This window comes from Equus asinus, chromosome 21 (assembly GCF_041296235.1).
Source record: "Equus asinus isolate D_3611 breed Donkey chromosome 21, EquAss-T2T_v2, whole genome shotgun sequence".
In the NCBI taxonomy this organism is placed as follows: Eukaryota; Metazoa; Chordata; class Mammalia; order Perissodactyla; family Equidae; genus Equus; species Equus asinus.
In genome coordinates this window covers 79,885,189-79,913,086 of record NC_091810.1, presented here as the reverse complement: position 1 = coordinate 79,913,086, position 27,898 = coordinate 79,885,189, and the positions used below count along the sequence as shown (strand labels likewise).

The window sequence follows — 27,898 nt, the reverse complement described above, 5'->3', positions numbered from 1 at the left end:
GTTGACCTTAGATCAAAAACTCTAAGGTAAGAACTAGTTACTGGTCACACTACAGGAAGCGAAAACACTTCAATAAGGTTGTATTGTAGACAGTGGCAAAATGTACCTGAGCTGGATCAACTAACTTAAAAAATGATTAAACTCTCAATCTATTCACAACAGCCTCAAAGAACTACCTGGAATGTAAAATCTGCCAATCCCACAACAATGGCTTAGTATATGAAGGGAGATGCAGTCACTCTCAGTAGAACAGCATTCTAAGTGTGTTTACCTCACAGGAGGCGTTTAGGAGGTATAGCATCTCACAGGCTTTCACAGCAACAGCCAAGTCACAGTAATATAAAAATACGCAGGCATATTCCACTGGAAAATTAGTGACTAGCTTAATGACACTAAGATAGAAAACTCTAACTTCAGGTGTGTTTATATTACAGTAACTTGTGGTTGTTACCCAAACAACATAACAATCAAAGTGAAATGTGCTATTTTAAAATATTTTAAAAGCATAAGTTACAGAAATTCTTTATTCTCAACATTTCACTTGAGATCAAGTCACCATTTTTATTCTCTTCAGGAATTTGAAAACTGAATGCAACAAAATAATGTCTTTCCTAAGTTACATAATTCTCAAGTTCTAGATTATAAATCTTTTTTTCTTCTTTGATGGAGAACTTTGCCTTGCACATACTAAGATCTCAAAAGCTTGATGAATTAAAAAAAATACCTCTCTGTTGAAGAATATTTCCGTATTTGCCCTTTTATAAATTCAATGGTAAAAAGTTGTGGATTTTCTGAGTCACAAACCAATGCAAATACCTAATGAAAACAAAACACAAGTTCAACAAAAGATGTTCAGTTTTATGTTCTTTCATTAGAAAAACTAACATCGTTTAGCTTACAAAAGTCAACACTTAAAAATGTAACTTGTTTACAATATCAGAATTTAAGAGCTGCTTAAAAGTCTCATTCAAATTTTCATACAATTATTGAATAAAACATTCTATTGGGCCAGCCCCAGTGGCCAGTTGTTCAGTTCAGTACACACTGTTTTGATGGCCCAGGTTCAGTTCCCGGCACAGACCTACAGCACTCTATTAGTGGCCATACTGTGCTGGTGGGCCACATACTAAAAAGTAGAAGACAACTGGCATGGATGTTAGCTCAGGGCAAACCTTCCTCAGTAAAGAAAAGTTGTATTCATCGTATACTTGGAAAATAAATTTGCAATATTCTTTGTTCTAAAATCAATAAATATAACAATGCAAAGAATTAAATACAGAATCTTCCTGTTTCCAATCTTTAGACATGAAAAAATATTAAAATGGAAAGAAAACTACTGTAATTTATCAATAGGAAGAAATCTCACTTAAGCTAATATTGCTGAAACTTACTTCTCCTAAAGGCTTCAATGTTGCAATATTATAGGTTGCTGGATCACGTTCTACTAAACAGGTTTCTGTAAGCGCTAGAACTCTTTTTATAGGTTCCTTCAAACAAAATTGAGACATATTAAAAAGATATTGAAGAAAAATGTCAAAATCAGATGAATAAATTTTTATTTTTAACATATGGGTCTTACCGAATGTCTAGGTGATATTTTTTGGACTATAAACTCCGCTAAAGATGTAATGGATTCATCAGTGCTGTATTTTCCAAAGCGAAGATTCAAATACTGTTCAAATTCTAAAGGTTCTTTTCTGATCCGCAATGAAATACCTATGTAGTTGCCAGCATGATCTATTGCACTTTTGATGATTTCTTCTCTTTGCTCTGATGCAAATAAATGCTGCAAAAATTTTAAAATTTAAACAGCTAAGAGTTGAAATAACTAAAACGTGACCATATTGAATCAACTCATAGAAAAGAGACTGAAGCAGCAAATCTAGAGGAAAAAAGGTCGTAGATCTTAGAGGAAAATAAGCAGTGTGTTGTGGTTGAAACACTATTACTAAACTAAAATCACAAAGTCTGGGATATAGACCTTTAAAATAACTCACTGAACAGAAATCACCTCATAACTTATCAGGGTCTGGTTCTTATCACTGGGTAGAAAACAGCACTCTGATTCTTCCAAAAGGGCCCCCAGAGACCCAAGCCAAGTCCAGTAGGGGTGGTGGATACAATGTGGACAGGATTCCCAGTTTCAGCTGAGGTAGTTCTGATTTAATCTGTTTTTACATAGTGGGCTTTCTTATAAGATTACCTTGCAGAATGTTTAAATGTCACTGGCCTATGCATATTACAAACCAACCTACAAGAATGTCTTTACAAAAGTAAAGATAAGAGTAAGGTATTTCTACTTGCATTTGCTGCCTGGAGGACAGAAATGCTAAATGTCCTGGAAAAGGCAAGACTAGGGAGTCCCACACAAGAAAGAATTGTCCTGCCCAGAATGCCAATAGCTCCCCTACTTAGAAACACTGGATCTGATCATGTTTTAAAACCTGACTGTATTCCCAACAGCTTATCACAGTCACTATGGATGCAGAAGTTACCAGATAAAGGTTTGTTGAATGAATTTGTCATGGTATCATCTCTGTACTGAAGTGATGCATTTTAGCTAGTGTCTTTTAAAAGGAAGAGAGCATGCTTATGAAATGGATGATTAAAATTGAAACTGCTTGATGCCATCATGCAATAAAAAATGTTGGCAACTGAGGAGTATCAAACAATTCTCATCCTTAATGTTTACCTTATGCATTGTAAAGCACGGCTGAATTACTGTTATACAATTATCCCGTTAAGGTCTGTAAGGCCATATTCCTGTAATTAGGTATATTCTCCACCAAGGGATTTCTCAACATAAATTTCCAGCACCCAGAGAAGAAGCAAGCCTTTAGACAGCACCACAACAGCAGGATTTAGGCTGCTGTAGAGTGGGAGAGGAAAATAATTTTCTCTTTGGTCCTCCATCTTTTGAGTGTAGCCTCAGAGGTAAGAAAATATCTAGATGTGTGCTCCTAGATGAGGGACTCCAGGATGGTACCCCTCATCTGGGTAAAGAGTGAAATCTTGGATGGAAAAGGTCTGTAACTCTGAAGAGCTAACATATTTTGCAAATCAAATTGTTCAGCACCCCATCATTCTTTTTATTGCCCTTTTGCTACCCTCTAGTCTCTTGTGTATCTGAAAGTTCCAGGCTTTCCCCAGCTCTGCTACCCAGGGAAGGAAAACTTACCTACAGAACGCTAAATCTTGGAGTAGTGTTCCAGGCCACTAAGGTAGCTACAGGAATTAAAATTCTCAAGAGAAATGATTCTTGAGAGTAAGTTCAATGAGCCTCTCCATGTGGAGACTCTCTCTTGCTCATCTTTAAGATGTGCAGTTTAATTAAGGCAGGCAGGATGTTTCTTATAAAAAAGATGATCAACATTCGACAGCTCAGTTTCTATTACTGATTAACAAACAGGGTACCAGCATCTTAAGTGGCTTCTGTTGTACCTCCCAACTTACATATGATTCAGAATTTCAAGACAAAAACACATGATGAATTCCAAATTTGAAGTTTCAATAAATACTCAGATTTCAGATTACAAACAGCTGGGCAAAGAAGGGAAGACTGTAAAAATAAGAGATTTTAAACTACTTTTTCAAAGAAAGCTTAGAAACCTTCAGTTAAGACATTAATATTAATGAAAATAACAATTGGAACCACCATTTACTGAATAGTAAGCCATGCACTATGCTAAGCATTTTACATAAATTACATCACCCGATTCTTAAAAAACAAATAAACAACAACTATGACCTACATATTAGTCTCCTCATTTTAGAGAGCTGCAAATTGGGATCCAAGCTCAGGTGTCTTTGACATCACAGCCTGAACTCTTAATACCATACTTCCTCCCAGAGGGGAGGACTCAGACCAAATTTCAAAGTGAAGTATACAAACTCTGCTTTCCTTCAAATGGGCATGCCCCTTTTTAAATAACTTTTTAAAAACACTACTTACCAATCTACTAAATCCTCCATAAAGTATACAAAACCCTCCTTGATAATCAGAGAGGTCCACGAAGCCTTCAATATTTCTATAGTCATACGAACAGAGGACTCTGTTGGTTGCAGGATTAATTTGGTCAAAGCCTCCAGGAGTTACTTCCAAAATGACAGGTTTTCTGGTATCACTCCAGTGATGCTTATAGCAATTATATCTCTAGAGAGAGAAATAGTATTATTTTTAGGTTCATATTTAAGCTTACCATAACATAAAGTTACGTTTAATCTATCAGACACTGCTAAAACAACCAAAAATCTAAACAATATTATAAACATTTAGGGCTACTATCCAAATTGTTAAAAACATCATTAATTTTAGCTATTTGGAGGCCTGTGTTTATTTAATTAAGAATGTTCACTCTAACTGAAGACAACACAGTCATGCATCGCTTAACGATGGGGATCCATTCTGTCAAATGTGTTGTTAGGTGATCTCCTTGTGCAAACATGACAGAGAGTACTTACACAAGAGAAAAAAAAAGGAAATCCTAAATAGAAATGTTATTCTGAAAGAGCTTTATTGGGGAAAAGATTTCAACTTTTGTTGATGGATTCCTTTAATCCCAGTGAGACACAGAAAAGAGTCAGGTCACATTTCAGGAGGTTATAGTATTCCATTTAAACAACCTGAGTTGGTGTAGCATATAAATGTAGATTTCCTCCTACACACAGAAAAACTGAGGTCTCAGTTTGACCCTAGGCTTTTCTAATCACACAAACAGAAAGCTATCTTTAGAAGTTTGATGGTATTAGCAAGTAAAATTCCATTTAGATGATAATATTCCTTTGTAAATTAAAGTATCTAGTATCAGAAATAATTAGAATGGTCAACATCCATTTACTATCCAGTTTTATTCCTAAAAATAAAAAAAAGTTTGAGGCAGATAAGCAAAATGATGTGGTACAGAAAATAATTTAAAATAAAACCAAAATGATGCAAAGAAAAAATAAGGATAACAAAGTGTCAAAGGTGAAATGAATATTCCCTCACCCTCTCAAAAAGTCCAAAAGTTTTCTACCCCCCAATATGAAAAGGAAAGCATGGTCAGTTACATGATTCTTAAGGTAAAAATAAATTGGTTGTTCAAGAGTACAAGTATTTTTAATACTGAAATGAGAGAAAATCTCTTGTAGGTGCTCGGAAGAGAAACGCATTAAATAAACACCTCCAATAACACCCCAACACTAAACTCAGCAACGAGGTTCATAGGATCATATCACATCAAGTCCCCTAAGCATTACTCATCGATGGCATCATGCACATTGTAGTTCCATAAAAGGAATTCTGCAGAAAGACAAAAGGGCCTACATTAACCCAAGAATATATTTAGAACCTTGATTCTGAACTAAAGGATGGAGCAGCACCACACCTTTCCAGCAGAAGTCGGGGTAGAATGGAGGCCACAAAAATGGTGATGCTTTTCCAAACTTTGCCTGTTTACATGTCCCCAACCCACTCTACAGGATATGTGCCATTCCTCCCAGCTGATAATCAACTGCCAAGATGAGATGTGCAGACGGAAAGATATTAACCCTCAGGATTGTAGAGGCCAAGAGAGACTTGAGATCCTAATTTACAGTATGTCTAGGGGCAGGAGGAGGCCTAAGGGCCAAATTCAACTTATACAAGAGCGTCATTTAGCCAGCATAGCATTTGGGGGAGGAGGAGGTGCCACTTATTCCTGATGTAACATTAGGTGGACTGTCCTTCAGGCAATCTTCCAGAGATCCACCACAAAGATCTGAAAAGCATTATGTTGCTAAAGCTAAGAGATATAAAGGGAAGCTCACACACAAAATCTTTAAGCATGCTTTTGGAAGCAACTGTTTTCCAAATAGATGAGTATACAAACTCACCTAACATAAAATATAATAAGCACCCCAATTATGATTTATATATGATTATGACTTATTTGACTATGGCTCATCAGGAACAAGAAACAAGCAGCTCACCAAGTGCTATTAAACTATTTTAAATGGCTCCTGGGCAACCAGCCAATTGCTTGAGTTGAGATCAGTGAGGCTTCTGGGATGCTAAAACAAGCAGCAGAACAGCCACAGAAAGGATGAGGTCTTAAGAAAGACAGGGGATTGGCAGTGCCAGCACACTAGAATGCCTTTTGCCGGAAGCCAGAGTTCCTAACAGTGCTATGGGTTTAAGCATTATTCTGCCTCCACCCTCTGGTTATTATAAAAGCAATACCGTCTCATGGAAAGAAATTCAATGTTTCAAGGGATTGAAAAAAGCATAAACTCCCATTTCCCCTCCCCTGAAGTCTCTGATTTAATTTAAATGCTCCTGTAACAAGAACCGAGAAGGCTTGGGAAAGTTAAGAAGATTCTAGCAAGCAACCATGACTTCCCCAAAGCTGCCAGTATGGAGCAAAGCTTCATCACTGGCCAGATCCAGTGCAAGAATATATGACAGTTTCAACATACCCAAACCTTCTTGCAACTTTAATACTTCTGAAATAGAATACTCCTACACCAAACAACTACTGCATGTTCCAACAAGTATTATCAGCAGTGTGATCCTTACTAAAGCTCTTTAGAATACTGAATAAAGACTACCTGAGTGGTCACAGTGTTGTTTTTAATGCTGAAGATTTCTTTCAACTATCACCATTAACAGTCATAAATCTAACTCTTCATATTGGAGTTTCCTGTTAAACCACATTCATCTCTCTATCACATGGTATCAGGAGACATTAAAATAAGTTTAGTTTTTTCCCTTTAGCTTTGCCATAAAAGGAACAAACAGATCATCAAATGATTTCTACAATAAAGGGTGACATTTGAACAAACAAAAACAGATATTAATAAATGTTAAATACTTGCCCTTCCTGTGATTTTTCCTTCTGAAAAATCAGTTCTAAATCTCTGAAAGAGAAAACATAACCACAGTTTATGACAAGAGACTAGTAGGAAAGACTCACATTTTGGTCCTCTCTATCCAAAACAAGTAAAATCTCAACTTGGTAACTTTGATATTAAAAAATGTTATTTCATTATAGTTTAAGGATATCCAATAAAAAGTGTGTAGAACTTTACTGAACAACAAGACAGATTAAATAGACAACTGCTTTGTTCTATATATACACTGAAAAAGACTAAAAGAATATCAGATATACAAGATTATCCAGCCTTCCAGTTCGAGAAAAGTGAAAGCTTCACAGTATCAAGTTAAAGGTCAATAAGAAAAAATAAGGATAGTAAGAATAGAGGCTCAGGGCATTAATATCTGTACTTTAATGTAACTGTTTCATTTAAAAAAGAGAAGAGTGAAATCTCGCTTATTAATATAGACCTGGTAGGGGTTTTTTTTGGGTGAGGAAGATTCGCCCTGAGCTAACGTCTGTGCCAATCTTCCTCTATTTTGCACGTAGGATGCCTCTACAGCATGGCTGATAAATGGAGAATGTCCGTGCCTGGGATCTGAACCCACGCTGCTGAGGCAGAGTGCATGGAACTTTACCCACTGGGCCACGGGGCCAGGCCCTGGAACTGTTCTTACCAATGCTTCTGTAAGAAGTTCTGTTCTGTGCTCTGTAGAAAATTTTAAAGTTTCTGACTTTTTTCCACTGCCTTTACGAAATGTGAGGTTGAACTCTGTTCCTTGTCCTTTTCCAACAGGGCTGATGCTGCAAATGTCTCCATAAGGCCACTAACAAAAAGAAAGGAATTCTTTCAACTGATGCTATAATATAGTAAAATGCAACACTTATTTTTAGTACTTTAATTTCATAATCACTGCTTAAATAGAAAAATTTTACAAAATAATACTTAGGTCTAGAAGAAGTTATGTCTTACAGTAATTCTATAATACAAATTCTTTTAAAGGTTTTCAGTCATCAGAGACGACAACAAAAAAATCCTATCTGTATTCCAATTTTAATGATTAATGACATTAATCCATAAAGCAATTAAAATAAACAGAAAAGAATTGGGAAATAAAATTTTATGATTACCTGAAAAATCTATTTAAAAAAAAAACCAACCCAGGGAATCTGTAAAACACGCCTAATTAGAATTAAAATAAGCTAGAATAGATAAATATGTTTACTTATCTATGTTCAGGTTAGTCTTGCCTTTATAAACAGTAATCCTACTGCCATGACAAGTAATTTTCTAACCACTGCACTTGTGACTTAATGTATGCCTGTCTCACAGTAACAATACAGCCTTTAAAATTATAAACAACTAATTTGTCAATTTCACATAAAAGAGCCGGCTACAATCAATAGTAACACATTGAAAAGTTATACCTCTTTAGAGCCTAGAAATAAGCATATTCTCTCCCACCTCCCTTTCATTATCTTTTGGGGGTAGGGAGCACAGAGCATTTTACAAGCACATCAATCTCTTTGAGATTTGACATTTCTAACCTAAGTACTGATTTTTCAGGCCAGAGAGTCATGGGTCATATCCTGGCTTTAAAATCCAAATGGAGTTCAAACAAATGCCTAACAGCTTCTAACATGATTACCTGATTTGTTACTTCTAAGGTATTGGGATTATATGTAGTAATCGCATGGGTTCCAACTGAAAAGACACGCTTATACCTACAAAGGAAGACAAGTACTTAAATTTAGACTTAAATAAAAAACATTTTATAAGAAAATATATATGGTATCAACACAAAAGGAACATTTCGATAAATAAACAGAAATGTGCTAGCTGATTAATGGTGATTAAAGATAACTTAGTTTCATAGTCTCATATTTTTTAATGTGTTACAAAATGTTATCGGTATTAAAACCCACCCACCACTCATTTTACTGTGAACTACGAAGATCATAAAGTAGAAAAGTGTGACCTACGCAAACAATCCTGTATCGTTAGTATACATGAAGTTACTTAGCAGAGCACTGCCTGAAGATGCCAAAAAATTCTAAATGGGAAAATTTTATTTAAAAAAAGACACTGCATACTACTAATCCTTTCAAAATGTCCTTTCAACAAAACCATGATGCAAAGGAAGGAAAAGCTATGGCCTGCAACTCATCAGTCACAACCATATTCTGGAATCTTAATAATTTCTCTTTACAAAACTACCTATTACATTTAAGTGCTGCAATTTTATAGAAGTAGGAAGCCTACACCACAGACAAGCAATTTTCACTTCTCACTTCACTTTCTTCACTTAAAGTAACATATCTGAAGGAAAAGAAAAACCATTTGGATATCAGTAATCCTTTAAAAGAGAGGAATTCATAATGATAAAAGTGGAAATCGAGTTAGAAAAACTTACTTAAAACTGAAGAATTAATTCTTTGGAAATAAAATAATAAAACAGGCAAAACATTAGCTAGTCTAAGAAAATACAAACAAAATTAATGAAAGAACATAACCATAGGTACAGAAGAAATAAAAATGATGTGTGTAACTCTATGCTGATAAACTTGAAAATTAAGAATAAATCAACCCCTGTATAGAATTTAAGAAAGCTGCAAAGAATTACATCCTACAAAAGCACCAAGGCTCAAACAAGGAGATGAAACCTTAAAGGAACATGTAAGTCCCATGCTTCTTAAATTGTTCCAGAAACAGACTAAGGACAGCTTCCCAATTCTTTTAGTGATACTAAAATCTGATAAGACAACGCAAAAAGGAGGAAAAGATAAATACAACAATCTGTTTTTTAAGTAAATATTAGCAATTAGAATCAAGTAGCATTTTAAAATAGTAATATACCATGACCAAAGAAGGTTGATTTTAGGAAAAAAGAGTTCAGTATTAGAGAAATCTATTAATATGATATTTACTGAAATATCTATTTGTACTTAATAAGAGATTTTTAAATTATCAAAAATGGATATTAAATACAAACAAATGCCTTTTTGATAAGTATGGAGAAGATCACGTTTTTCTGCTTTAAAATACTAATACAGTAAAAGACACACATTACTTTAAACAAATAGCCACTATCAGATTCAAGGGGACCACACTAGAAGTATTCCCATTAAGATCAAGAGAGATCTTTCACATTGTCATTTTTCTATTATCCTCTTTTTTTCTAATCAGTATATTAATTAACAACAATGACAAAGTTATTTCCATTTGGAGAAAAAAGGAAAATGAGAGATTTTAGTCAGCTTTACCACACAGTCATACAAAAAGTACTGCTATATTACAAGTTTTTTCCCCCTAATTTCACATGTTTAAACTGGAGTGGGAAACTATATAAAGAATGAGAGCACTTCCTTCCAATATAAAACATTCATTTGCTGCTTTCTAAAGTGAAGTGAGGGTTGAGGGACTGGTGAAGCAGATGAGCATTTACCTAAACAGCTAAAAAGTCTCAAAACTTCAGAGGCTTAATCAGTTAATGGAAACAAAGAAAAATAAAGTATGATCTCGTTAAATCAATGTTTGCCTTAGAAGACTGCACAACGAAATCAAATCAACAATAGAAATGTGAATTCACAAATTCTAATTATCAGAATCTCAAGCATGCCAATTTTTATAATCCTGAAATAAAACTAAAGAATTTACTTTACTCTGGGAGCAAAGTATAAGAAATAAATGCCTGAAATGCTCCAAATGTCAACTGATGCCACATTCAAAGCCTTAGGGATCTCAGTTAAGAAAATATCCTTTTCAATTCTATACTAATTTCCTCCATGCAACTAAGCCTCTTCTAACATCTTTCTCATGTAACTTGTCATCTAGATTAGTGCTGTGCAAAAGAACATTCCGAGATGATGAAAACATCCTATATCCACACTGTCCAATAAAGTAACCATGAGCCGTAAGTAGCTACCAAGCATTTGAAATGTGGCTAATGCAAGTGAATTTAAAATTTTATTTACATTTAATTACTTTAAATAGCCACACGTGGTTAGCAGCTACCAATGGAGAGAACACTTTCTAGATCCTTCAGGATCAAAGGATTCTAGAGTTCGGTGTCCATCAGGCCCAAAGTACTGTCATGACAGGAAACTCAGAACAATCATTCAGATAAATACTGAGCTCTAAACCCTTCCTAAGAAGAAAGCTATAGGAAAATTCTTAAGAGAATTCTCTTTCATTCCCTTCTCTTCCCCTTCTCTTCTTCCATAAGATCTCCCCATGCCTCTCTCAGACAGCTGATAGACTCTTCCCTTTAAGGACAGGGCAAATACTTCTAGGTCATTTAATACACCTTTCTAAGCAGTCCTAAACCTTCAAAGATTACCTAAAAAGCCCCCCGAATATCAGATTTAGACATTAAAATCTGAATGATCTCACATGGGTGGTATGTCAGTCACAACACTTGCAACTTAACATTTCTTTATCCCTTACTAAAGTCACTAGTGTCCTAAATCATAAAGAAAAGAGATTCCATAAAATTCAGGGAGGTACATGTCTTCACTATCTTTGAAACCCTAATTCCTAGCATAGTACCCAGCACTGCATACAGCAGATGCTCAATAAATGTTTGTTAAATAGCTAAATAGACCAATCTATCCAATATAAGTCAACATGCATTCAAATCTATAACCCATTAGCTTACTCTTGCTTTTAAAACAGAACATAAGTCAGATAGCAACTAATTTCACATCAATTTTTTATTTATAACCACTATAACATCAGTAAAAGACCAAATTCATATTTTTATGAAAGAAAATACTCACATTTTATTCGCTATCTGCAGAGAAATTGCCATTTATGAATTAACATAATTTAATTTGCTGTTCTTTGGGTTTGAGATAAATGTGTTGGCTAATTCTTAAAAATTATACTAAAAATAAGTTCTTATTACAAAAATACAACTATATAAAACCAAATTACAAAAGGGATAAAGTACACAAAACGTATGAGAAATTTATGACAGATGATGCCATATACACACTATGAAGAAATGTGAAAGCAAACACTTTTTCTCCCACCTGAGAAATTAACATTCACTACTAACTTTACTTGTTTCCTTTTTACTCAGGAACTAGAGTTACACACATCATTAAATGCCTATAGGGAGTAGGCATTTCTTTCACTCAAGTTTTCAAAACTCACAGATCTAGTCTAATATGACAGCTTATTAACAAATATGACTTACATTACCCATTAACTATAACGTTACTTAGAATCAGGAAATTAATACCATTCAAATGAATAAAAGTGTTTGAGGCAACTGCTTTATCTATGGGGCATTCTACTACTATAGCAAATCGGTGAAAAGACAAGAAGTAAAAAATGTGCTAATGATAGTGTTGATGGAGATAAGAAAGATCATCGGAAAGCAAAGAAAGACAACTGAAGCAAAAGCTGAGGATGTAATCAAGTTTGGGATTTGACAAATGATGCTCAGATTTTTTAACAGACTAAACTGTGGGAAGCACTCCCCCAATCTAGCTGCCATTGTATTGTGACAAGGTCTGACAATGGAAGGAGAATCGTGCAAGGCACTTCTCCAGGGAACATAATTCTTTAAGCAGAATCCTTTGTCCTCCTTTCTAAAGCCTATTACTGATTAACGTCTTCCCTCTGTCCTGGAAGCCTTGTAAAAACAGGCAGAACTAGCAATAAACATATCTCAAAGAACAAACAGCAGCCCCCAAGGATGAGGGGGTCTATATTCCGTTAATTATATACTCGCTGTCCTCCTAACTTCTTTGAAGACCCTGAAACTATGTAACCTCTTCCTAAACAATTGATATGTATGCTGCACATCTGGTATGTAGATAACCACCTTTGATTATTACCTTTAGTCACACACTGCCCCTCATCCATTGTTCCCATGACGACAATAGTTAGACTGTGATTTTTTCCTATATAAGTGTACCCTGTCCCCGAAATAAATTGGACTTGCTTGCAGCTGCTTCGAGTCTCACGTCTAGCACTTACACTTTCGCCGACGCCGTCTCTCCCGTGAGAACCTGGACTCTGCCGAGGCTGGACCCCGGCACTAAACTTATATTAACTTACATTAAAGCAAACACACTTCTATATTATTTTAATTCCTGCAAATAAAATTATGTTTCAGCATTCTTAAACTGTCTAGTCCTTAAGAATATTGCTTTCCTCTTTGAAAGAATTTTTTTATAAGATGATTTTTTTTCATATGGCAACATTTTAGGGAAAAAATCTAACATGTTACATCAGATACCATATTAAGTACTACCATGGATTCACCCAATATTAAAAGCACACCTAACATTGTGCTGGGTTCAATGATACAGCAGTAAATGAGACAGTCAGTCCTGTAGAGACCTAGTTTCCTCCCAACATTTTATTTACTATTTAGTGAACTAATTCAGACATCTGAAATAAACTTTAAAGTAGTAAGAACTAAGTTACTTCTCAGGCATTGTTTCAAAGTTAATTTCAGACTTGAATACTCATTACTTCCTTGTATCAATCAGGCAAGTAAAATAGTGTCAACAGAAAGACATTACAAAAGTACTGGCCACCACAATGTCATACTCTTCTGCAAAGAAATTCATATCATTCAGTTCTCTCAAAATAGAGAAAATTCAACATTATTTTCTTTTTGTAAAGTACAGAAAAACCTTCTGTTAACTATGAAATAATGGTTCTCAAATTTCTTGAGGTCATAAAACCTTTCTGTATTACTTTTAAAGTTAAGATCCTCAGTTCTTTCAGAGGATAGTCTATGCAAACAGGCCTCAGGGCAAACAGATCTAATCAGAGTCAGAAGACAGCTTTTGTTGCCTAGTTTAGTCTCCAGAGTACATAGCTTGATCCTTTACAGTACCCTGGGCAAAGTTAGCTAGTTTTAATTGTTCACTACTGGTGAAAGGTAACTGACTAACCTGCCCTTTAGGGCTTTTAAGCAATTCTATTCATTTTCCAGTACTGCAAATATTGACCACTGTTCCTTAGAACTAAGCCAATATACACTGCCCCACAAATTTCACCCTCTGGTCCAAGTTCTGTCTTTCAGCTTCACACAGAGTCAACTTAATTTTTCTGCCAATCAGACTTTCAATTTGAATTCTCTTTCCTAAGTGGAACACCCTAATTCATTCAACCATTTTAAAATAAGTTTTGGCCACCACTTTCTAGAAGGATTCTTTAGGATTCTCATAGAATCTAGAGTTTTTCCTTTTATTATTAAAAGCTTGAGAATCCAGTTACTTGAACCAGAATTTTAGTGCATCAAATAATGAAACTAAGGATAAACTGAAATACAAGGTTTCTCAGAGTTAGGAGATCAGTGGTAAGCAGTGTCAAAGGAGGCACCACAGCTTCATGGTGAACCCACCAATTCTGGAGGCACACTGCCTGGGTTTGTACATTGTCTGGACCACGCACTTTCTATGCATCCTCTGATAACTTGCTTAACCTCTCTAAGCTTCAGTTCCCCATCTGAAACATGTGGGTAATGTATATACCTACTCCATAATGTGAGAATTAAAAGAAATAATCCATGTAAAGTGCTTGTCACTTACTGTTTACAATCGATAAATGTTAGCTATTCTTCTTACTATTATTCTACTGACTGAATAACAGGGGGGAGGAGCTCAAAACTCCAGCAGTCACTGAACTAATTATAATTAATATTATTATGTTTCAAGTAACCATGAATGCTGCATTCATATTTAAAACAGAGAACAAAATTAATGGGCAAAGTGATCATTCATCTGGCTATATTACCAGGATACTCTGATTCTGGAAAGACTCCACTTTTGAAAGATCAGTTTCACCTGAGAGGGCTCATTCACATCAGAAGTTGTATTCATCAGAAAAGAGAAAGAAGGAATGTATGGGACACACTCTCTCTGCCAATTATCTGTCCCAATAATTCAGTGAGAAAATGTCCCACTTCTTTCAGAGGAAATAAAGGTCAACCCATGAAATGCAGTATTTTATGGACTTAAATTCTGTGATGTAAGGTCTATATCTTTTTCCACCTTAGATAGACTAGGCTTTAAAAAAAAAAAAGACTATTTTTTAGAGTAGTTTTAGGTTCACAGCAATATTAAGCAGAATTCATAGATTTCCCATATACTTCCTGTCCCCACCCATGCACAGCCTCCCCCATTATCAACATCCCCCACCACAATGGTACATTTGTTACAAGTGGTCAACCTACACTGACACACCATTATCAACCACAGTCCACAGTTTACATTAGGGTTCACCCTTGGTGGTGTACATTCTATGGGTTTGGACAAATGCATAACGACATGTCTCCACCAGTAGAATAACATAGAGTAGTTTCACTGCCCTAAAAATCCTCTGTGCTCTGCCTATTCATTCCTCCCTCTCCCGTAAACCTTGGCAGCCACTGATCTTTTTACTGTCTCCAAAGTTTTGCCTTTTCCATAATGTCATATAGTTGGAATCATACAGTAGATAGCCTTTTCAGATTGGCTCCTTTCACTTAGTAACATGCATTTAAGTTTCCTCTGTATCTTTTCATGGCTTGATGGTTCATTTCTTTTTAGCACTGGAAAATATTCATTGTCTGCACGTCCCACAATTAATTTATCCATTCACCTACTGAAGGATATCTTTGCTCCTTCTAAGCTTTGGTAATTATAAATAAAGCTGCTATAAATATCTGTGTGCAGATTTTTATGTGGACATAAGTTTTCAACTTCTTTGAGCAAATACTAAGAAGTGTGATCACTGGATCATATGGTAAAAGGATATTAAGTTTTTAAGAAATCACCAAACTGTGTTCCAAAGTGGCTGTACCATTCTGCATTCCCACCAGCAATAAATCAGAGCTCCTGTTGGTCAACATCCTCACCAGCATTTGGTTTTGTCACTGGTCTGGATTTTAGCCATTCCAGTAGATGTGTAGTGGTCATTCATCTGGCTATATTACCAGGATACTCTGATTCTGGAAAGACTCCACTCCTCTACATTTGCATTTCCCTGATGACAAGACATGAAGTATCTTTTCATATGCTTATGCCATCCGTATATCTTCTTTTGTGAGGTCTCTATTAAGGTCTTTGGCTCATTTTTCAGTCTGGTTTTTTGTTTGGTTAAGTTTTTTTTTGGTGAGGAAGACTGGCCCTGAGCTAACATCTGTTGCCAATCTTCCTTTTTGCTTGAGGAAGATTGTTGCTGAGCTAACATCTGTGCCAATCTTTCTCTGCTTTATATGTGGGATGCCACTACAGCATAGCTTGATGAGCAATGTGTAGGTCTTTGCCCAGGATCCAAACCCGTGAACCCTGGGTTGGTGAAGCAGAGCATGCAAACTGAACCACTACGCCACAAAGCTAGCCCCTGGTTGGTTGTTTTCTTATTGTTGAGTTTTAAGGGTTCTTTGCATATTTTAAATAACAGTCTTTTATCAAATACGTCTTTTGAAAGTATTTTCTCCTATTTTTTTTCTTTACATTCTCTTGACAGTGTCTTTCGCAAAGCAGGTTTTTTTTTTTTTTGAGGGAGATTGCCCCTGAGCTAACATCTGTTACCAATCTTCCTCTTCTTGCTTGGGGAAGATTGTCCCTGAGCTAAGATCTGTGCCAGTCTTCCTCTATTTTATGTGGGATGCCACCACAGCATGGCCTGATGAGCAGTGCTAGGTTTGCCCCCAGGATCCAAACCCACGAAACCCGGGCTGCCAGTGTGGAGCTCGTGACTTAACCACTACACCACTGGGCCAGCCCCAAAGCAGAAGTTTTAAATTTTAATGAAGCCCAGCTTATCAATTCACTTTTTCATGGATTATGCCTTTGGTGTTATATCTAAAAAGTCATCACCAAACCCAAAGTCATCTAGATATTCTCCCGTGTTATCTTCTAAAAGTTTTATAGTTTTGTGTTTCACACTTAGGTCTGTAATCCATTTTGAGTTAATTTTTGTAAAGGGTTAAAGTCTGTGCCTACATTCATTTTTTGCATGTGAGGTCCAGGTATTCCAGCATCATTTGTTGAAAAGACTATCTTGGTTCCTGGAGCTAGCTTTTAATACAACATTGTGTGTAAAACATAAAATTCCTATTAGGCAGATATGATCCTATTTGTACTTCTGGGTGAAAGATGTTCAAATCTCAGATTGCCTGATAATAATCACAAAGAGTTATGCAAAGAAAACACAAAGAGAATTCAGGATGGACTCACGTGAGGTTTAGAGGCTGGCAGGGTCAAGATCTAGGATCAATAAAGCAAGGAAAAAATCCTCAAGTTCCTAGGGTTATGAGAGTTGGTGAGGTGTGTAAATGCCACGTAGCTAAAGGGAAGAGTGTCTCTTCTCTTGCAGGATTCTATTCCCGCATGTAAGAAAGGTATCAGAAATTCACTTGCTTCACTTTCCCTTAATTCTTCTCTCAACTTCCTGTAGCCAGTCATTACATAGACTGTCTACGAATGTAGGCATCTGTCATTGAATTTCAGACTGATCACCATATACCCTAACATACTGAAGTTAAAATCCTGTTCAGATACTAAAATATTACTCTTAAATTCACAGCTACAATTAGTATATGCAAATATTAAAGTGATCCACAGGTAGATTTTACTTGTAATTTCCATCCAAAAGAAATCAAGAGGCTATATTTTGACCATTACTCTCAAGTTTTTCATAGTGAATGTACACTTCCACTTTAAATGAAACATAGGCATCTTCCTTCCTATCAGAAATGACTAGCTTTAGGCCAAAAAGGAAACTTTGCTCTCTCATGAAAGAAAAATTATTTTTATTTCTGAAATCTACTCCCTCCTCCTGCTCCTTCCAGAACAAACATAGTTTAATTATGTACCTTACAAGTAGGAAAATGACAAGCATAAAAGAAAAGCTACTTTGCCAACCAAGGAATCTATATTGACACTGAAAAGACCTGAATTAATAAGTGCATGAGTAATGGCTGCAAAGTAAGACACAAATAAAGTATGTAAAGTGAAACAGGTCACATAAATACCTTCAAGGGAACTGTCTGGAGAGGTTATCTTTAGGCATATTAAGAGAAAGAAAAATATTTATTCATCTTTACTACCACTATGATATTTTTCTGAAATGTTGGGGCTGGGTTAGCAGTATGTATACAGGCATGGCGTCTTTTAAAACTGAGGCCCTAAATCCCCAAATCACATACAAAATTTGTTGTACACAGACACATTTCTACAGAGAGGGTTCGATTAGCAACTCTGAAACTACAGATAATTTTTAATGTTGGCCAGCTATTTTTTACATTAAGACTGATGAGGAATACTTCAAACTTAGAATTGACCACATAAAATAGCTAAGTATAATAAAAAGTTTCAGTGCCACATAACAATGCACATGAGCTAATGAAATAACTATCACTATCTGGACTGATATTGTTAATGTGGCAATACTCTCCTTCCTAACTGATCTACAGATTCAATGCAATTCCTATCAAACTCTTAGCTGCCTTTTTGATAGAACTGACTAGCTGACTCTAAAATTCATATGGAAATGCAAGAGACCCAGAACAGCCAAAATAATCTTGAAAATGAACAAAGGTGGAGCCTGAAACTTCCTAGTTTCAAAACAGTACAGAGCTACAGTAATCAAGACAGTATGGTACTGGCCTAAGGACAGGCATACAGATCAGTGGAACAGAACTGGGAGTTCAGGAATAAACCTTTATATTTATGGTCAATTGATTTTTAACAAGAATGTCAAAACAATTCAATGGGGAAAAAATAATCTTTTTAATAAATGGCGTTGGGATAACAAGTAAAAGAATAAAGTTGGATCCCTACTTCACACGATAAACAAAAATTAACCCAAAATCAAGGCTATAAAACTCTTAAGAGAAAACCGTAGGAGTAAATCTTTGAGACCCTGGATTAGGTAATAGTTTCTTAGATACGACATCAAAGGCATAAATAGCAAAGGAAAAAAATAGATAAATTGGATTTCATCAAAATTGAAAACTCTGTGCTTCAAAAGATACCATCAAGAAAGTGAAAAGAGAAAATATTTGTGAATCATATATCTGATAAGGGACTTGTATGTAGAATATATAAAGAACTCTTGCAATTCAACAATAAAAAGATAACCCAATTAAAAAATGAGTAAATGGGGGCCGGCTCAGTGGCACAGAAGTTAAGTGTGCACATTCCACTTCTGCAGCCTGGGGTTCACTAGTTCGGATCTGGGGTGCAGACATGGCACCGCTTGGCAAGCCATGCTGTGGTAGGTGTCCCCCATATAAAGTAGAGGAAGATGGGCACAGATGTTAGCTCAGGGCTGGTCTTCCTCAGCAAAAAGAGGAGGATTGGCAGCAGGTGTTAGCTCAGGGCTAATCTTCCTCAAAATAAAAAAAAAACAAACGGGTAAATGATTTGAATTGACATTTCATGAAAGAAAAACAAACGACCAACAAGCACATGAAAAGATACCCAACATCTTAGTCATATGGGAAATGCAAATCAAAACCACAAGAGACAGTACTTCATACCTACCAGGATGGCTAACTTAAAAAAAGACAATAACGACTGATGGTAAGGATGTGGAGAAATTGGAATCCTCACACTTTGATGATAGAATTGTAAAATGCTGCAGCCACTTTGGAAAGCAGTTTGGCTGTTCCTCAAAGTTACACATAGAGCAACCATAAAACTCTACATAACTCCACAAACATCAATTCTACTCCTAGGTATATACCGAAGAGAACTGGAAATATAGATTCACCTGTAAACTTGTATGTGAACATTTATAGCAGCATTATTCATAATAGCAAAAAAGTAGAAACAATATAAATGTTCATCAACTGATGAATGAACAAAACGTGGTATATCCATACAATAGAATATTATTTGGCAATAAAAAGAAACGAAGTACTGACACATGCTACACATGGATGAACCTTGAAAGTATTATGCGAAGTGAAAGAAGACAGTCACAAAAGATCACATACTGTATGACTCCATTTATATGAGACGTCCACAATAAGCCAATCCAGAGACAGAAAGTAGATTAGTGGCTGCCAGATGCTGGGAAGAGGAATGAAGGGGAGTAACTGCTAATATTTTTAATGGAGTTTTTTTGAGAGGTGATGAAAGTGTTCTAAAAATGGTTAGCGGAGATGGTTCACAACTCTATGAATATACTAAAAACCAATGAATTGTACACTTACAAAGGGTGAATTTTATGTTACATAAATTATACTTAATAAAGCTGTTCTAAAAACAAAACAAAAAAGTTTCAAGGTGTGAATGATGGAGGCAAGGAATCGTGCTGAGAGTACAAAAACAGCTCCGTTCCAAATTATTACAAAAAAGGGGATTGTCTTAAGTCTTAGTCATTACTAAGAAAATTTAAAAAATCTTTTTCAGATGATCACAATTACTGACAAGCTACAAAGCAAAAAGTATTACAGTAAGTTTGTTCTTTAGAAATAATGCATTGGTATGCTATAATTGTATTAAAAACAGAAGTTATATTATGATGAGCAGAGCACTTTAACACTTGAGGAAAAAATAAGAATCATTTAAATATACAATTTTTTTTAAGGCTGACTCAAAGAACTAAAGAGATTCATACTACCCTGGACATGCTGACTGTCTCTCTAACTTTGTTCAATGAAATTAACTGAAGAAAAAACTTCAAAACAAGTATTCTACAGGGGTAACAATTATGCCAATTTAGTAGCTCATACAAGTGAGCTACTAAAAGGAAACAAAATTAAACTGAAATATTTCAAAATTATAGTCAGTTTGTTAATGCAAACCAGAAACACTACAGAATTCAGATGTTGCACCATCCTAAGAAGTTACAACACTACCACCTAAAAACTGCAAAGTTAAGAATAAGAACTAAATTATTGGCTTTGTGCACATGTCATATTTTATCTATCTGAGGCCTAATTTGGAATAATGTGGTCACCTACTTGTCAAAGTGTGGCACACTCCTTCTACTTATTATTACTCAAAAGGACCAGAGACTAAACTTTCTTTTTGGAACAGTCAACAGGTGCCATTCACTGAATATTCAATGTACTTAAGGCACAATTTTTAAACCTTCATACACCCCATATCAGTTCATTTAATCCTTATGATAATTTGAGGGGTAGGAATTACCATCCATTTTACAAAAAGGAAACAGCAGCATCTCCACCTTGGGCTGACCAGGCAGGCTACTAAAAAATGTCATCGCTCCCTCTCAAGGAAAAGGAAAGATCAAACTCAATGTTTAAATTTCATTACAGGCCCAAAGAAAGATTAGAAAATGCACTATTGGCATACTTTCTGACAGTCAAATGGATACAAAAAAGTGATGATGACACACAGGCTAGTCTCTCAGCCATAAAGCTGTAGAGTTAACTCTCTGCTACTACCGCATAACCTCGTCATTAACTGATAGCATCCAAGAGGGTGGAGAACTGGCTTATTACCCTTTTGTTACCAAACTCCTTCCCAAGACAGACATAGAAAACCAGAAATGTCAAAAGAAAAAAGAACAATAATTTATTCTAAATGTAGCATTTGCATTTAAAATATGCACATATGCTTTCCAGAAGAGAAGGGCTGAATGGCATTACTGAGTTGTGTGGTACTACTCACGATACTGAAAATGTTTAAAACGATACTTTATATAGAAGCACAGAAAAACAAAACCAACAGAAATACTTACTTTCCCCTCCATGAGTGTTTTGTTGTGTAGAAACATGCCAAATCCTTATTTTCCCTAATTATGTTCATTTTGTGCTGAAACCTGAAAGATAAAAAATATGGGTTAATTTAGTACCGTGATATCCTTAGAGTTTTTCCTAAATCTCCCATACCACATTTTCATGGCCTGCCATATGGTACTGATTTTAAGGCACAACTTCTTCTACAAGACCACAAGGTTTTAAAGGACAGGGAACCGTCTGTTCACCTGTCTATTACAGCCTTTAGCACATCGTATTGTGATTGTCTGCTCTCCTCCATTACAGCGGGTTTCTTGAGGACAAGAATTGCCTGCTATCAACATCCCAAGTGTAGAGAATTTAATTAAAAAATGTTAAAGTAAATGAATCTTTAAATCTCACATTGCCAAAGAATGCCTTAACACATGATGGGCACCTAAAAATGTTTGCCAAGTGTCAAAACAATTCCAAAAGAGTTTTGTTGAGCTAAGTGCCAGCCATTTTGCTGTCACTGTCACTTCAAAGGGGACCTATTGTAAAGATTTAACTTAAAAGTAACAATATTTTCACTATCAAAGCACTGCATGTCCATAGTAAGAAATCTAAAATGTTCATAAAGTAAATCATCTTTCATCCTAGCTTCCAAAGATAATCATTCTAGCCTGCCTTCTCCTATTTAGGAAAAAAAACAATTTAAAATTTAAAACAAAAATGAGATTGTCATTTGTACTGCTTAACCCTTGTCACAGAATTTTAACTTTTCCCATGGAATTAAATACTTTTTGAGAAAATGATTTTTAAGGCTACATGGTATTCCATTCCATGAATATACTAAAACAGTGCTACTCAAAGTGCAGTTGCAAACATCAAGATAAATGCAGAAATTGAGACTGTTTAGAAACTGTTCCAGCAGTTTAGTTAGTGAACTCCTCTGGTTAAACAGGATATAGAACAGTTCAGGACTGCTGGACTTGTGTGATGAACCACACGTGGTACGAGCTTCCTACCAGCCACATGCAGAGGGACTATGTTATGTGCAATATTTTAAGATTAGTTCGCTGACTGTAACCCAGAAGTGTATAAAATCCAGAATACATTTATTTCATGAAACAATTTAAATTTAGGTAATTTTACAGGATGGATTGTTGGAACTGGCTCTTAATGAAAAACTGATGATAAATTTTGAAAATACTACATCATTTGCTTCAGTCAATAAAAGTTAAAAATTCATATGGTCACTTATTTCTTCCGTTGTGACTTGGCTATTTCTCCCTACCCTTAATTAATTAGAAATACATCCTAAAAAGTATTGTAAGATACATACCAAAGTGTCAATAGTGCAAACTGAATTGAATTATGGTTCACTTAAGCTTTCTTGACATCTTTACACACTGGTAAATTTTTTCTAATCAGCAAGTATTCTCTTCATCATTAGAATAAAAACATTTTCATTCAAAAACATTTTTATAACAGCTTTTTGAGAGACAATTCATACACCATAAAATTCCCCCTTTTAAAATGTATAATTCAGGGATTTTTAGTATGTTCAGAGTTCTATCAATACCACTATTTTGAGAATATTTTTATCACCCCAAAAAAGAAACCCGGCTAGCAGTCACTCCACATTCCCCCTCACTCTCAGTACCTGGCAGCCACTAATCTACTTTCTGTCTCTGGATTTGCTTATTGTGGACATCTCATATAAATGGAATCATATGATATGCGGTCTTTGTAACTAGCTTCTATCACTTGGCATGATATTTTCAAAGTTTATCCATGTTATGGCATGGATTAGTTTCCTTCTATTGTATAGATATACCACATTTTGTTTATCCATTCATCAGTTGACAGACATTTATGTTGTTTCTACTTTTTAGCTATTATGAATCACGCTACAATGAACACTCATTTTGTGTGAACATGTTGTCATTTCTCTTGGGTATATATCTGAGCGGCAAAAACATTTTTAAGGACACCTCTCTTTTGAAATTGTTTTCTTCATTCCTTCTTTTTCTATCGGCAAATTAGCAAGGACCTCTGTACTCTATGTAGAATGTGCTTCCCCTAGATATCTATATGGTTCACACTTTCTCCTTCTTCAAATCTATGTTCAAATGTCACCTTTACAACGAGGCCTACCCTAACTATCTTGTTTTAAATTGTAACCACCCTCCTCATTCTACACTCTATTCATCCTACTCATTTAACCTCCATGGCACCTTTCATAGCCTAAGTGCAATTTATTATATTTATTATTCATGTAATCCCGCTAGAATATCCAGAAAGAGGTATTTTTGTCCGTTAAGCTCATTAATATATATCCGCAGAGCCTACAAGAGTGACTGACACAAAACAGGTGTTCAATAAGTATATGAGTGAATGAATGACATGCAGCAATCCCATGGGAAATTCTGGTGTCCACTTCAAACTTAATGTTCTAACAGATACTCCCAAATAAGGTTTTGTCAAATGTTCTGGAAAAGCATCAATTCACGCTCTGAGGAATAATAAGAGAACTACAAGTAACATCAAGTTTAGAGGAAACTTTATTGTTACCAGAGAGGAAATTTCTCTGAACAGCCAACTGACATCTTCCTACCAGCGTGTATGAAGACGGCTAAATATAGTCCTGACAGTTGGGTGTGTTGTTTTTTTTTCTTGGATTACATATCTGGGATGACACATGCAGCCAACTAAGACTTATTAAACCAGCAAACATTATCCCTGCCTTCAGAATCATTTGCAGTAAATAATAGTACTGAAAAGAAACTCAGGATTTCTGAGAACATGCCAAAAAAGTGAAAAGTAGAGGTCTACAGATGACATTTTTCCCTTATATACTATAACTGAAGATTGGAACAATGGAAGAAAAAGGAGGACAGAAAAGGTGAACAGCTGATGTTGAAAAGTGCAGTTTGGATTCCCAGTCCTTAACTTAAGATACTGGAATGACTGACTGTACTAAGGGCCTATCTTGGGAAGACTGACAAGAAAGAAAACGCGTTTGAGTGCAGACTGGCTATTGTCATTTAAGGACTTTAAAATGAAAGTGAGAGAAAATTAATAAAAATTTTTAGGGGCCGGCCCCGTGGCTGAGTGGTTAAGTCTGCACACTCTACTTCAGTGGCCCAGGGTTTCACCAGTTCGGATCCTGGGTGCAGACATGGCACCACTCACTGGGCCACACTGAGGCAGCATCCCATGTACCACAACTAGAAGGACCCACAGCTAAAAATATATACTACTGTGTACTGGGAGGCTTTGGGGAGGAAAAAGGAAAAATAAAATCTTAAAAGAAAAAATTTTAATGACAGTCACAAAGAACTTAAGGTATGACCCAGAAGGAATAAAGAAAATTCCAAATAAACGCATGGGGGAGAGGGGCAAAATAATCTCACAACAACAAAGCAAATTTAAGAATTAAACAAAAATCCTAAAGAATGATCTCATAGGTATCACTGATTTGGGGGAATATGTAATTCAAACAGATCTTTTAGGAGGAGAATTAAAATCAGCTTACATCAAGAAGGCTTATTTACAACTTTCTGGAGACGTATGAACATGGAGATGATGAAAGCACCAGACTCCAGAGAGTTCTTGGGTTAGGACAGATAAAGAAGAAAGGGAGAAAAGTCATACAACATTATATAAAATCAAACTACTAGAAGACATACAAATGGCCAACAGGTATATGAAAAGATGTTCAACATCTCTATCAGGGAAATGCAACTCAAAACCACGGGATAATCACCTCACACCTGTTAGGATGGCTATTATCAAAAAAACAAAAGACACGTTTTGGTGCGGATGTAGACAAATTGGAACCCTTGTACACTGTTGGTGGGAATGTAAAATGGTGCAGGTCCTATGGAAAACAGTATGGAAGTTCCTCAAAAAATTAAAAATAGAACTACCATTTGACCCAGAAATCCAACTTCTGGTTATTTATCCAAAATAACTGAAATTAGGATCTCAAAGAGACACTCAACCTGCTTAATCCCACACTCTACATACTTAACCTAAACTATAATACCTTCCCTTCTAACTTTGGAAACCAAAATAAATTCATTCTGACCATGTAATCACAGATTTATCATCTGACAGCACATTCTTAGATTAACTTAGAACTCGTTCCAATTATTATCCTTATCTGGAAATATGATTAGATACTTGTTGGAAACAACTTTTAAATCTCCAATTTCAAGTTCTGAAACAAATTACCATACACAACACAGGGCAAAAGAAATAAAAGCAAAAGGAAGTCTCCAAGGTTGAAATATCGTACCATCTAAAAAACAAACTTTTAAAATATTTCCATCTGTAGATAAGCTTTAAAACTTTTTTAAACAAAGTGTTCAAAACAAACATATGACAGAAATTTGCTACCAATGTATGAGTTCAGGATAATCTTTAAGAAGAGTTCAACACCAACAAAAAACTATTTTAACTAACAGTGAGCTTTTAAAATAACCAGATTAATGAGATCCGAGGCTGGGACCTACTTCCCAACAGTATAATATTAACCCTTCCAAATTTTCAAGTAAATCTATTTTATATTCTCAGAAAACCTCAACCACTTTATGATAAAGTCGTTTCATCTAATGAAGGCGATCTAATGAAGGTCTGGAAATTGCATTAACACTTTCAGACCATGAGGATACTTCTAGGCACAGGGATAACTCACTAGTGGATAATGGCAATGTGCAAATATCAGAAAAAATAGGACAAGAATATTCCGTACTATGTAGCATTCAAAGTGAGAGCTGGAACAACTTCAAGAAAACCTTGAAAATGAGTGAAGGCAAGGCTAAGGGTCCCCCAAGTACAGTGGTCAAGTGATGATTCAATCTGGGAAGACGGACTGGGAATACCTCCCTGTAGCAGATACCAGAACTGCTGGTTCCACACACTGAACATTAACTAACAAGTAGCACAAGAAGCTACATTAATATACACACTGAAGTAATTTTATTACCAAAGTAAGGGTGGTGAATTTTAAAAATACTACTTATGGGGGCCGACCCCATAGCATAGAAGTAAAGTTCAGTGCTCTCTGCTTCAATGGCCCAGGTCACGGGTTCAGATCCCAGGTGTGGACCTACACCACTCATCAGCCATGCTGTGGCAGAGACCAACATACAAAATAGAGGAAGACTAGCAGAGATGTTAGCTCAGGCCTAATCTTCCTCAACCAAAAAAAAAAAAAAAAGGAAAAAAGAAAATTGGCAACAGATGTTAGCTCAGGACAACTCTTCCTCAGCAAAAACAAAAACAAATTACTCATGGCCAAAGACAGAACAGTAATAACTGCCATTTACTGGATGCATAACTTTCAACAGAAATTTCTTAACTTTTTGGAATCACAGTTCACCTACACAGCAAGGATGATAGTACCTGTCTCAAAGAGTTGTAGTGGGGACTAAATGAGATAACTTGAATGAAGGAGTCAGTGTGGTGGCTGGCTCAGAATAAGCACTCAAAAATATTAACTGCAATTATAACAATTCCTGTACACATTCCTTTAACAAGCATTAAAAGTGGTTCTAAAATTGTTGCTCATAGGCAAAAAGTCTTAAGCAACCATAATTCCCTTTAACAGTGATGAGAAATCTGCAGAATTTGTAGTATCAAGCACCTCTAGCATCAAGCAGGTGACGGCAGCAACATTTATAGGCAATTCTATAAATAATAATTGTCCACTAAAAAAAGGTAAAAATTGTTGGATGAGATCTTGGTAGCAGCTGTATCATCAGCATTTGCCATCCTGCCAGTTGAGACTATTCAAATCAGCAAAAATTTACCTCTTCAAATTAATTACTGCTTAAATTTCATCTCTTTCATTCCTGCAAGCGTCCCACTTCATTCTCAAAGACCTACCCTTCTTTTTGGTGAGAAAACTCATATACATACCCTTTAACTAAACGACATTAAAAACATCTCCAATGCTTGAAAATCGGCTTCACTTTAGTGTATAACCTAATATTACACCGCCAAGAGAGCTTTTTTGCAACTTCTCAGTTTGTTCTTTTGAGAGAACTGTACTAAGGATTACAAAGTCAAATTCAGGGCAACACAGGCCTTTTGGCTTTTTCAATGAATTCCCTTGCTTCGTGCTTTCGAACAACACAACGTTCTGACATTCTCTAATTTATTACTGGCAGTAAAACTGATAATCCATTTAAAATTATTTATGAATAAAATGAGAACGATTTTTAGAAGATATGATTTTGACACAAAATCTCAGGATTTGAGAGTCCACTGAGCAGAAGCCTACATCAAATTGACACTAAGAACAAAAAGCAGGATGAAGTGACTTGACACCACAGGCACTCAAGCAGATTACAACCAGCTATAAGCAAAAGAGTTTGCACACATAGCAAAATTAAGTTGTGTGCA

General features: G+C 35.7%; 1 protein-coding gene across 2 annotated transcripts in view; it reads right to left on the bottom strand.

The window, feature by feature from the left end:
- DNAJC13 (DnaJ heat shock protein family (Hsp40) member C13) overlaps positions 1-27,898 on the bottom strand; it is a 110,204-nt gene that overhangs the window by 73,928 nt on the left and 8,378 nt on the right. For both annotated transcript variants that reach the window (XM_014858002.3, XM_014858003.3), the window contains exons 2-9: positions 21,505-21,585; positions 8,483-8,558; positions 7,511-7,660; positions 6,835-6,876; positions 3,953-4,153; positions 1,580-1,786; positions 1,392-1,487; positions 725-816 (exon numbers count right to left, since the gene is read on the bottom strand). In XM_014858002.3, coding sequence (XP_014713488.2) covers positions 725-816; positions 1,392-1,487; positions 1,580-1,786; positions 3,953-4,153; positions 6,835-6,876; positions 7,511-7,660; positions 8,483-8,558; positions 21,505-21,572 — 932 coding nt within the window. In that variant the 5' untranslated portion in view covers positions 21,573-21,585. The remainder of the gene's footprint in view (positions 1-724; positions 817-1,391; positions 1,488-1,579; positions 1,787-3,952; positions 4,154-6,834; positions 6,877-7,510; positions 7,661-8,482; positions 8,559-21,504; positions 21,586-27,898) is intronic.